This window comes from Microtus oregoni, unplaced genomic scaffold (assembly GCF_018167655.1).
Source record: "Microtus oregoni isolate MIOR12 unplaced genomic scaffold, Mior012 000074F_000, whole genome shotgun sequence".
In the NCBI taxonomy this organism is placed as follows: domain Eukaryota; kingdom Metazoa; phylum Chordata; class Mammalia; order Rodentia; family Cricetidae; genus Microtus; species Microtus oregoni.
This window is the reverse complement of record NW_024543987.1, coordinates 2,820,047-2,832,860: the sequence shown is the minus strand read 5'-3', so window position 1 is coordinate 2,832,860 and position 12,814 is coordinate 2,820,047. Positions and strand designations below refer to the sequence as shown.

The 12,814-nt window shown below is 44.2% G+C and overlaps 1 protein-coding gene across 1 annotated transcript in view; it reads right to left on the bottom strand.

Moving 5' to 3' along the window:
- LOC121441196 (spermine synthase) overlaps nt 1–12,554 on the bottom strand; it is a 54,023-nt gene extending 41,469 nt beyond the window's left edge. The window contains exon 1 of the mRNA XM_041642340.1: nt 12,381–12,554. Within this exon, the coding sequence (XP_041498274.1) occupies nt 12,381–12,429 (49 nt within the window). The 5' untranslated portion in view covers nt 12,430–12,554. The remainder of the gene's footprint in view (nt 1–12,380) is intronic.
- Between the last annotated feature and the right edge of the window lie 260 nt (nt 12,555–12,814).

The following is a 12,814-nucleotide window of genomic DNA, read 5'->3' as shown; positions in this document are numbered from 1 at the left end:
GAAAGATAAATACTGTTAGTTGTTATGAGTTATTAGTGGTTCTCAACCTTCCTAATGCTGTGACCCTTTAATATAGTTTCTGTTGTGGTACCTCCCAACAATAAAATTTTTTCATTGCTACTTCATAGCTGCAATTTTGCTACTATTATGAGTCATAATGTAAATATTCACTATGCAATCCCTGTGTAAGGGTGATTCGACCACCAAAGGAGTTGCAACAGGTTGAGAACCACTAACTTAGGGAGTAAAAGATGTTTGCCGCCAAGCTTGACAAATTGAGTGGCATGCCTGGAACTCACGTGGTGGAAGGAGAGAGCAGACCCCTCCTCTGACCTGTGACATTACACATGTTCTGACACAAAACGCCAGCGCCACATAAAACAGAGAAATGAAATGGGTTTGGGAGTCTACCTGCTTCAGTCCTGGACCTACCACTTACTACCTGGTTTACCTTAGGAAAGCTGTTAAACTGTGTGCCTTGCTCACCTGGCTCTACTTCTTGGCTGGCTTACTGGCAGTGGTGAGAACAGATGTACCTTGTTACCCTTAGAGAGGGAAGCTGCTCACTGTTTGCTATTGTGTAAAGTAGACTTTGTAGACGCCCTTTATGGAATTAAGGAAATTAGGCTCAGTTCTCTTTTCCTTTATCTTGAAGAGGTGTTAGATTTTCTATTACTCTTTCTGTCCTAATTTAGAATAATGTGAAGTTTTTCTTTGGCCTATTAATATACTGGGTAGGTTTTTTCCTGATAGTTTTTTTAAACGATTGAAACATTCTTGTATACCAAGATGAAGCTATCACTTGGTCATTTATGTAATTATTCTTCTAAACTGTTGAATCCTATTCGCAAAGGATTTGTCCGCCAGCTTGCTATAGACTTTGTGTCTATGTTCACAAGGGATTCTTTTGAACTGCAGCTATCTGGTTTTGGACTATCTTTGTCGGGTTTTGGTATTCCAATATCTCTGACTTCATAAAATTGAGGCCTCTTCTCCTCTGCTGTCTTCTTCCGTTACAGCAAAATGGAGGTAATTTTTCTTTGAATGTTTGTTAGAATTATTTAGGAGTTCTTTGGAGTCCTTTTTAAAATTACAGTACTTATCTACATGTTTGTGTGAAACAGAGAGTGCAAGCACCTGTGGAGATCAGAAGACAAGGTGTGGGAATTGTTTCTCTCCTCTACCACGTGGATCCCAGGTATGGAACTTAGGTTGTCAGGCTTGGTGGTGCGAATCTTCACCTGCTGAGGTATCTCATCTACCCTGTCTTTAGAGTTTACACAATTAAAATTAAGGTGGTTTTTTTTTTTTTAGTTGTAAGGTTGTTAAGCTATTCCCCATTTCATATTGAATAAATTGTAGCATTCTGTGCTGTTGGAATTGGCCCATTTCTTTTGGAAGGTGTCAAGTGTTTCTGGGTCAGATTATTTGTAGTATTCTCCTAGCCTTCTGGTGCCTATGGGGTCTGCAATGGTAGCCCATTTTGCTGATATTTTGTTTTTTTCCTAGTATTGGCATGACTTCTCTTTTTTCCTTTGCCAGCCTTGCTGGTTTGTTATTTCCCTAATTTTTTTTTTAAATGAGACAGTTTTTCCTTGATGTCCTCCCAGCTTGTTTTTTTTTTTTTTCTTAAAGTGGGAACAAGATTGGTGATTTAAAACTTTAAAATGGAAACTGTTCCCCCTAAATATTCTCTATCATGGGATGGTTTTCACTAGTTGCCAGTGTTATTTCCAAATACTCCATCAAGGGCAGGCATCTTAGATAGACGATTGACAGTTTTCTCTAGCAGTTAATTAAGAAGTTGGTGACTTAACTGCAGGAAATAGTGCTTGTGTTATTTGTGGCTTAACTTCTAAGAAGCCACTTCGAAAATTTGGATTGTCAAATTAGAGCTAAATGTCCTTGTTGATTAAGACTTCAGAGCTAGAAAAGACCTTAGACCCAAGGGTCAGCAAATTAAAGTCCTTGGGCCAAATCCTGCTCAGAAGCCCTAGTCTAATCTGACCTTCCAGCTAAGCATTTTTAAAGAGTTGTAAATAACAGGTAAAGGCACTTTGAAAATCTGGGACTTGGAGCCTGACTGGCCTGCAGCACCTGATTACTCTACTATGTGGACCTTTCCAGAAAGTTTTCCTACTCCTCTGCCTTTTGATCACAGAAAGCCAGTGAGGTTGATTGCCCGCTTCTGAGTCATCTGGAAACATTTGGAAGTACAGGTTCCCAGGCCCCTCACATGGCTCTTTTCCCATCTGGAATTTGTCACAGCACATGGCTCTGTTTATGCTTGGATTGTTTGTCTTCTCTCTCTCTCTCCCATTCTACCATGGCATTTCTCTCACCATCTAGGCTCTGAATAAGATACTCAGGTCCATTTTGAAGGGCCTCACACAAATATGAAATTGATAGTGCTGTGGAGGAGGCTTCTTTTTGTTGTTGTTTGTTTTGTTTCTTTCAAGACAGGGTTTCTCTGTGAAACAGCCCTGGCTGTCCTGGAACTAGCTCTTGCAGACCAGGCTGGCCTTGAACTCACTGCCTCAGGGATTAAGGGCCACCACTACCCAGCAAGGAAGTTTGTTAGGAATAGTTCCCAAAAACATGATTTTTACAACCACAAAGTACATAATGTTTTAACTGTTTAATCTCTTTGAACATTATTTCATTGTTGACTCACAGTTGGGCACATATGATGAGACAAAAATCTATGAAACAGCAATATTAGGGACCTTACTTGTAAGGAATTCTGTCCACTTAGAGTTAGTGGGTAAAGAACGATCTTAGAAAGGATTTCTAGAAGTGCGAATCCCATTTTCTTCCTCTTGTGCTACGGAACCCACGGAACCCAGGACCTTTGTGCATGCTGTGGAAGTCCTATGACCCTGAGTTATGTCTCCAACAATTTGCGGGGGGGGGGGGTGGGGGTGCGTTTTATTTTAAGACAAGGTTGATTACCTCATCCTCCTAAGAAGCCAGGATTATAGGCATGCACCACCAGGCCTGGCCGATCCCACTTTTTACATGTTTTCTTTCTGGATGAAGCTAAAGGAAATTATTACCACTCTCCTATCTCGGGGCCAGTCTGAGACGTGCCCCAATGCTCTGGGAAGTGGTGGCTGGGGACCTTTTATACCTCACAAACATACCAATGTTGCCACTATAAAGGGAAGGGGTGGCTATTTAACTTTGGTCAGATGTTTTCTTTTAATGTTCTCTTCTGCTTTGGTTCTCTTCATAGTTGTAGCCTGAGTTTACTCTTTTCCCCTTCTGAATGCATGCTGCTTAAGCTGATGTATCACAGGATGACTTGTGATGCCTGACTGAGTCCTGCCTAGGGATGTCAGGTGGCTTCGTTATTCAGTGTCTAAATCAGTGGTTCTCAACCTGTGGGTTATAACCTCTTTGAGGTCGCATGTCAGATACTCTGTATTATCAGATATTTACATTATAATTCACAAAGTAGCAAAACTACAGTTATGAAGTAGCAATAAAAATATTATGATTGGGGTCACAACATGAGGAACTGTATTAAAGGGTCACAGAATTAGGAAGGTTAAGAACCACTGTTCTAGAAGTTCTAGATCAGACTGGTCTATGTAGGGAGTTCCAGAATAGCCAGGATCACACAGAGAAGAGCTATATCAAAATAAGGAAGGAAGGAAGGAAGGAAGGAAGGAAGGAAGGAAGGAAGGAAGGAAGGAAGGAAGGAAGGAAGGAAGGAAGGAAGGAAGGAAGGAAAGAAAGAAGGCAGGCTGACTCTATAAATGACTACTTCAGCAGTTTCTTTTTCTGCAGTCTCCTGAAGCCAAATTCTTTATTCAAAGAAAAACAAAGCATGTTGGGTTTTTTGCATTTGCTTTGTGTGTATGCCCACTTGTAGATGTCAAAGAACAACTTGACGGAGTTGGCTCTCTCCTCTATCATGTGGGTTCCAGGGATTATACCAGCTGGGTCACCTTGTCAGCCTAGTTATTTTTTGTTAAATCTTACCAAATTTTTATACCTCATACCAAAAGGACTTAAGCTGATGGCAAGTTCTTTCTTCTAACACCAAAGTCACCTGCTCCAAACTAGACAAACTAGAAATATCTGATATTTGTACAAGAAGGCCTAGGGTACCTCATTGCCAACACTTCCAAACAGAACTGAGGCACTTAGGCCTCAGTGTGATACTTTGAGCTTCGACATTAAGCACCAATATAAAACATGCCACTTTATAAAATGTACTTTCCCAGAGAGTGATCCAAGGCATTGATCCTAAAAATAATCTTTTTTCAAAGTTTTTTTTTTCATTTCAGAAACCTTCTACATTCAAGTCTATGTTCTACGCCAACAGAAAAATCTGGAAGGCCCTTGGGCATGCATATCACTTAGCCTTGTTTCAACACTATGATCTGTACTCCTGGAAAAGAGAATTCAGTATTGAATAAAGCAGCAACATAGACATTGCTCAGGATTCTTACTAAGTAAATTTCCATTCTTGGGTAAAAATAATCATGTCATACCAACACTTTCATCAATAACATGGGACAGGGGCTTTAAATAAGACCTGGGTTCAAATCATAAGCCATCTTATTATTTCCACCTCTCTTTTGCCAGAACTCTCCAAATCTGAGTAAGCTAATTTGTACCACTTTATCTATCTATCTGAGCATCGTTATTGGCTGGCTCAGTTTCAAAGCATTCGGCCCTAAATACTGTATGTAATTAGTGTTAAGTATTTTATATCTCATTTGACACTCTCCCAAGCATTTTATTGATTATCCCACCCAACGACACAATGTGTGTGATTTTGGTCTTATTAATGCCTTTATGGAGAAGGAATTAAGATGCATTTGTTAAACTATCCAGTTAAATCAGCTCAGGGAAGCAAGAAAAGCTATTGGTTCCTCCTAGCTCCTTTTAGTTTGGGGCTTAAAAACATCAATGCATTTGATTACTGGTATTGCCACTTCCTCAAAGGTTTCTCCAAGAACACAGATGACACTACCGATTTAATGAAACCCAGGCTCATCACACCGTAGGGCAGCAGAGCTGTTTTTCCTGAGGTCTGGAAAAGTGCCTAGTTGTTAAAGAGTTTAAAAGAGCATTTGTGCATGGTTTACATACTTGGTTTGCAGATTCAATTGAGGAGGTTTCTTCACTTTTCAAAAGAACCAAGCTTGTAATTAAACTACCATGAAATGGTTGGTTGGAGCTGCAGGGCTCACCAGCAGGTTTGGGTTACAATTGTAATGAGATGGTGGATTAAACAACCAGAATAATTATTAACTCTAAAAGTAAACTCACAAATAGCCATACTGGAGAAATTTTTAAATACTCAACCATAAGACAATTTTTTAATGTCTTGCTATGCAGCCCAGTCTTGACATGAACTTGTGATCATCCTACCTCAGTATCCACACTGTCTACAGATCACAGGTAAATACTACCATACCCTCGCAAATGTCCAGTAGTTTAATAAATGAATCCTTAGCTACAAGGGTTAGTGGAGATAGGTTATGGAGTTGCAATTAAATTAAAGAGTGGCAACTCTAATCTTTAAGATACCAAATCCAAAACCAGAGAGCACCAAGAATCAAAGCTATTAAAGGCCTCAGGGCTGTTAGTCTCAACTCTTTAAAGAAGGAGTTGCCAATTCAAATACAGCCAATTTAACTGTATGCAGGAGAGATGAGAAGATTCCAAACTGGTAATTCCTCCAACAGAAAAACCAAACTGGCTTTCTTTTCTCAAAACAAACAAAACAAATTGCCTACCAGTTATTCAACTGGAAACTCCTCTCTTTAATGGCTCACATAGGGTCAGTGGACTTGAAAAAGTGCCTCTCCTCTACTGGGAGGGGAGGAGGCGGCTGTCAGCGCCTTGGTTATAATGTTTTCAACAGCCACTGTCCCTCCCAAAGCATTTAAAACAAGAGAGAAGCATTCAGTGAAAGCTAGGAAAGACTACTTAATATAAAGTACAAATTAATTTTACCATATGCTTCCTCCAGCAGCTTAAGGAAATTGAGATCATGTAGAAAGTACTCTATATAGAAACACTATGGTTTATACATTTTTCATTATTTTTTGATTTTTATATAATAAATTTTGATCAAATTTTTAATGGTAGGCTCACAAAACAAATCTCCCAGCAATGGAAGATTATTTTGCCTGGAGTCATCTGGAGAATGATCAGTTCTACTAAGAATCTTCTACAAATCCAGAGGAAGAGAGGTTCATAAAAAAGAAACAAAATAAATAAAACTCACAACAAAGTAAACCAAACAGGCAAGCCAAAAGAAAGGCAGACTCTAACTGGGGCCCTCTTCCAAGCAGTCCATAAAACATTTCAAACACAATTCACTTATGGTAAAAAACCTAGCAAAGTAGAACCAATGTCTCCCTCCCAAGCTGTTCAATTCTGAGCCAACCCTCCAAGCAAAGCAAAAGACTGGGGGCAGGGGTTGTGCTAAGAGTTAAGAACTAGACAGGAATGGATCTTCTTCTGGGCTGATACTGATTTTGTTTTTCCACAAGGTACGGGCGACCCCGGAATCTTTTGAGAAAAGGGACCAAATGATCCAGCGCTTCTGCCAATGGAGACAAATGGTGAGGCTGTGGCCAAGAACTAGAAGCAGAGGAGCAGTGAGTTGAGTGCATTCTTCAGGTACATTCAGTAAGACTCTAGGACAGTCCTGAGGGGGTTCTTGGGATTAAGTATATCAAAGTAATCTGATACCATTGGGGGGATTGTCTTTTGTTTGATGTTTTTGGTTATGATTATTCTCCTGTGTCTTTGGAGATACTGGTGGAGGCCAGAAGAAAGCAGCAGATCCTCATAGAATTGAAGGTACAGGCAATTCTGAGCTGTGTGACTCTGGTCCTCTGAAAAAGCAGTGAGAACTCTTAAGCAGACTTGAGGTTTTTGGCTTTTTTTTAAGAGTCTAGTGCAGTGAACTTTATATTTTTATCAGCATCAGAATTAACCGAAGACATTTATGATGCAAATTTAAGACACTCATATAAGTTCAACATAGGGTGGGATCAAAGTTTTCATTCCTCACTCGCAGAATCCCAAGGCTCCATGACTAAAGCCAAAAGGCACAAGAAAATCCTTTGTGAAGGAGACAGTGTACTGAATAAAGGGATGAAAGCTCGTGAATCAAAACAAAAGGCTTAAATAGAATCAAAACTGGTTATAAAGCTTTACAATTCATTTTAGCTACTGAAGTCACATACAAAAAAGGATCCTTCCACCAGAAAATAGTTCACCAAGGGAAACTAGGAGAGCCACAGATTTCCACAGGCTGGGTAGGAGGTAATCCCTAGACCCTAACAACCAGCACCTTGGGGGAAGTGGTGCCTTCCATAACAATTGACATGCAAAACAGGTATTTCTAAAAAAGATCAAAGGAATTTACTGATAGTTTATCGTACTATTAATTGAAATGTCTAACCATACTTAAGCCAGAATTCTCTACGCGAGCACTACTGACATTTTGGGCTGTAGCAGGGCTTTGAAGGCACCTTTAACGTATTTATCAGACTAGCTGTGAGTAGCATATGTACAGTCTCAGATTTTTGTTTTACTTGCTCTGTTTTGTTTTTGAGACAGGGTCTCATGTATCCAGGGCTGCCTCGAACTCACTGTGCAGTTTAGGATGGCTTCAACTTCCGATCTTCATGCTCCCCCTAAATATTGGGATTACAGGCCTGTGGGAGTGATCAAAATAGGGCTTCATGTATGCTAGGTAAACGGACCTAAATTTCCAACCCTATTTCTCCAGAACCGCCAAATTCCTCCTCACAGTGTGGACCATGATAAAAACACCCCAACTGAGTCACTATCTTAAATTAAGGGGTTTTGAAATTAGGAAAGCAACAAACGCCTTGTAATCAAATAGGCTATAGCACATAAAGGTTGGAAATCTCAGGGAGGATAGAGGAGGCATCCTACTCATACCATCATTCAGTATGCAAGAGGATCTTGAGTTAAGGCCAGTTTGCACTGCACAAGCCACGCCTCTATCTGGAAACCTCAATGGGCCTAATTTATTAATATTTAAAATGTGGACTAGAGCTGCCAAAGATTCACAAGCATGCTTCAAAGGCAAACCTGGTCCCAGTAAAACTTACTCCAAGTAAAATAAAGTTGTGGGGCAATCCCAGTGCTCTCACTCCAGACTACATTCTATTCTTGGCATCGAGAGAAGCCCAAGGGACCAGTAAATCCAACCCAAGAGGCCTTTGGATTTGAATGTGGCAAAATACGCATCTGTATTTTTCACTAGTTGAAACTCTGCATCTTCTCCCCAACTACTCACTCTTAACCATTATCACCAATAAAATCTTTTTTTTTTTTTTTTTTTTTTTGGTTTTCCGAGACAGGGTTTCTCTGTGTAACCCTGGCTGTCCTATAACTCACTCTGTAGACCAGGCTGGCCTCAAACTCATAGGGATCCACTTGCCTCTGCCTCCCAAGTGCTGGGATTAAAGGCACATGCCTAGCCCAAAATCATATTTTTAAATTATATTTTTATGTCACATATTCTAGCTAAAACTAGTGATTTTGTTCTGCAGTAGTCTGAAATTCTACATTTTTACCAGTCCTGTTGCTCATGTTGGGCCTAGCTGGTGATCACATCTTTAATCTCAGCACTCAGGAGGCAGAAGCAGGAAGATCTCTGTTGATTTGAGGCCAGTCTAATCTACATAGCAAGTTCCAAAACAGCCAGGGCTACATAGGGAAATCTTGTATCCAAAAACCAAAAAGAAAGAGGGGTGGGTGGGGAGAAGCATGTTACTTTGGGAAGGGATGCTTTAATTCAATAAAGGAAAGGTGTACCTGGCTCACATAAGCATTTATCACACAACTAACATTTACCCACTATCTACAATGTACCATTTGTATCATCTACAATGATTCACAACATAGGTCACTTTAGAAACGGCTTCCTGAATATATCCAGCCCAAGAAAAGACAAAAAGAACCATAGTTAACCTAAGTTTTCAGAGCTGACTGGCTGGCAAGATACTGTTGCAACAAGCATGGAGAGGATATAAGGCCTCGCTCAGCTCTCCATAGCCAGCATCCTGACTAGGGGCTGGGACTAGAACAAAAAGAGTTGTGACCAATTTATTCTTATTAGCTTTGAGCTGAAAAAAGAGAATCTCATGTTTCCTGGAATCAATAGTCCTCAGAGTCTAACACTTTACTTACAGGATGACCCAAGATGAGCTTTGTTGAGCTGGAGAGATGGATCAGCGGTTAAAAGTACTGGCTGCTCTTCCAGAGGACCCAGGTTCAATTCCTAGCACCTACATGGCAGTTCACAACTGTCTGTAAGTCCAGTTCCAGGGAACCTGGCACCCTCACTCAGACACACAGGCAGATGAGAAACCAATGCACATAAAATGAAAATACACCTTAAATAAATAAATAAAACGAGCATTTGCTTTAGTGGAAACAACCTTCTGGGTTACTTCATCAGCCAGTGCGCTAAGGACTACGATCAGTGGTTGGGTGGGTTGGAATTAGCTTGCATTGGTAACCAGGTTAGACTGGAACGGAAACAGTAACAGTGCGAAGTAGTTCAAGTTTAACACCACTGAAATCACATCATAAAACTGCTCCCTTAGGAAGGATTACTGACAAATGGGAGGGGGGAGTACACACACCCAAGCTGTACAACCATTTGACTCACCCTTGAGTCACATCCAATACTTAAACTTCAACAATTAAATGTTGACCTCACACATAGATCTCTCACCAAGCACCCCTTGATTGAAAAGAAAAGGAATTTAGAAATCCTTATGATGTAGTCAAATCACCCCATTTTCCAAATGTGAATGTGGATAGCAAGGCCATGCCTTAGGCTTTATTTAGTGATGGATCATTTTAAGAATTCCAGATCTTACATACCTATAAACATACAGCTGAATATAGTTGACCTTTTTTTTCCTAAAATGCTCATCACCATATTGTCAAAGCTTTCTTTGCTATCATTAGGTTTTTGAGGTGGACTCTCTCTCCAGCCCAGGTTGGCCTTGAACTCTTGTATTTTTTTTGTTTTTTTTTTTTTTTGGTTTTTTTTTTTTTTTTATTGGTTTTTCGAGACAGGGTTTCTCTGTGGCTTTGGAGCCTGTCCTGGACCTAGCTCTTGTAGACCAGGCTGGCCTCGAACTCACAGAGATCCGCCTGCCTCTGCCTCCCGAGTGCTGGGATTAAAGGCGTGCGCCATCACCACCCGGCCGGGCTTGAACTCTTGCTTCATCACAAGGAGGAGACACGGCCTGCCCAATCCTTTTTTGTTTATTTGTTGTTTTGAGAAAGGATCTAACCAAGCTGGAAGGGATTTAGAGACCTAAGACCCACCTGAGTGCTGAGATTAAAAGTCTGCCAATGTGCCTGGCTTCAGTTTTCTTAGTTTTAATTAACAAAGTGCAAGTTAAAACATTAACAACTGATGTTTGACATTTCCCTCTTAAGCGCCTTTCACCCAGCTTTACACGTGTGCCCTTGTCCTTCATGCTCAACACTGAAACTAAGCAGAAGAGGGTTCTATTGTCTCTGGAAGGGCTAGAATTTCTTTGACCTCATGCTGAGCCCACTGTCCCTCCAGAAAGTCCATGAAGGATTAAGTGTTCCCCTGGGGATTACACGAGGGGACACATCCCCCAAATTCACCCCTTCTCAGTTGGGGGAGGCCTTTGCTCCGCTCACCAGGCTCTTCACTTTTCTCACCACCCAATTCACGGGGTGCTAGAATTCCCATTCGCCAGTCAGCCCTGAAAACGCCAGTCAGCCCTGAAAACGCCAGTCAGCCCTGAAAACGGTCAAGGTAACTAACTCTCAGGAAAGCCTTTGTGATCTTACACTCCCTTCCAGCCCCACCACCCAAGTAGTATCTTACCTATGGACGCTTTCCCAGTTGCCTCCCTTCCCACCAGCCTCCCCTAAGAAAAGTGGCAAGTGAGCGCTGCTACTTTTGTTTCAGCTCAGTTCTGACCACCCAAGCACAACGACCTACCTACCAAGCCTATAGGTCACAGGTACACAGTAAAAGCCCTGTGCCAGGTGCACTCTTCCTTCCTTTCCTCTTCCGCCCCTCCGGGAAAGATGAGGCTCAAAAATGGTAAGCGAGAAACCCACAGAACAAAACCAATTAGAAAAGGCAGACTAAAAGCCAGACTTTGCTCCAAATACCCAGATTTAATTTTTTTTGTCTTTAAATTAGTAATCTTGTGCTCTCTGAGATATTTTAGGATTGAAGGAAAAAGTACCAAGTGAGCGCTCAGAAGTTCAGAAAGCAACAAAGTCGATGTTAAAAATCCGAACAGAAAGGGTGTTCCATTAATCGAGAAAGCAGAGAAAAAGCAAGGTCTGAGCAGCACACTGCATGTGGGATGATCTGGGAAGTGCACATGCTAGTCGGCAGCAGTCGTTTAAAGGCCCCATCATTCCCGCCCCCTGCGCCCAGGCTGGATTCTCTCAAAGAAAAGAAGCCCGCACTGCATCCCTACCCTCCAAATTCCAGTCCGCGATAGATTCTCCCAGCCTTTTCTGGGAAGACCAGGCTCGGGTTTCTGAGCCTCGCGGATTAGTAGTGATGGTGGTGGCTATAATTCCCGCGCCCAAATCTCATCCTTCCCCCACCCCCAAGAATAATAATCGTTTCCTTTCTCTGTCCTCCGGGTCCCTTTTCGGAGGTTCGGTGTCCTACACAGTGGACTAAGAACCTTGCGTGCGCTAAGTGGCCCTGGTCCTCCTCCAGCCCTGGCTGCCCTCAAGGGGAAACCCCCACCCCACCCCCAAGAGGGAAATTCAGCAGCCTGCCAGCACAGGAAAAGGTGGCGTGGGCAGCAGTCCCGCGCCGCGCACACCCCCCGCCCAGGCCTGCCTCGCGGGTCGTGCCTCGAACCGGCCACAGCGCCCGGCACCCGCCCCCACCGGGGAGCCGCCGCGCCCCACAGCCTGAAAGGGATTTACCCTCCAGCGGGGCGTGGAGGGCAGCGAGCCCGCGTGGACCTACAATCCAGGCCCGGAAGGGCGGTGCGGCTGGCACACATCGCCGCAGCTCCCCCCCAGGCCCCGCAGTGCGGCCACCAGCGAGCTCGGCGAGGACCGAGCACTGAGCACAGCGGGGAGCGGAGCGGCGCGGCGCGGCGCGACGCGGCCTCCACCGATGCACGAGGGCCAGCAGCGGCGTGCTCAGCGCTGCAGCCGGGGGAGACGCAGGCGCCGCGCGGTCGCCCGCATTGTTCAGTCCGCGGCGCGCGCCCCAGAGCCTGGCCCTGGCCTCAGCACCGCAGGCGCGGAGGGGACGACCGCGCGGCCGCCACCGCCGCTGCCGCTGCCGCCACCGAGGCGCCGGTGCAGGTGGCGAGCGGCGCCCTCACCTTTGGCGCCGAGCGTGAAGTCGAGCGTGCTGTGCCTTGCTGCTGCCATAGTGCGGCGAGGCCCTGTGCCATGCCTGGGGAGGCGACCGCGGGAGACTGAGGGACCGCGCTGCGTGTCAGGCTGCGGGCCGGCGGGGAGTGCGCTGCGCCGGGGGAGGCCAGGAGTAGGAGGTGGGCGGGGCGGCGGGGAGCGACCCGGGGCGCAGGGGCGGGGCCGACCCGCCTCCTAGAGGAGGAAGCGGAGCAGGGACGCCTCCAGCCCCGAACTTGGAGAGCTGGGTGTGAGGCCTCGCTAATGGTGGAAATGTGGGCGCCGGCTCCCTGGCGTGCGTCACCAATGGCCGCGCCCTGCGCTAAAGCTCTGACCAGGCTCTCCCGCCATTCGCCATCCGTTAGGAGGTCACCTCAGGTTTAAATGGCTCAGCGCGACTTCC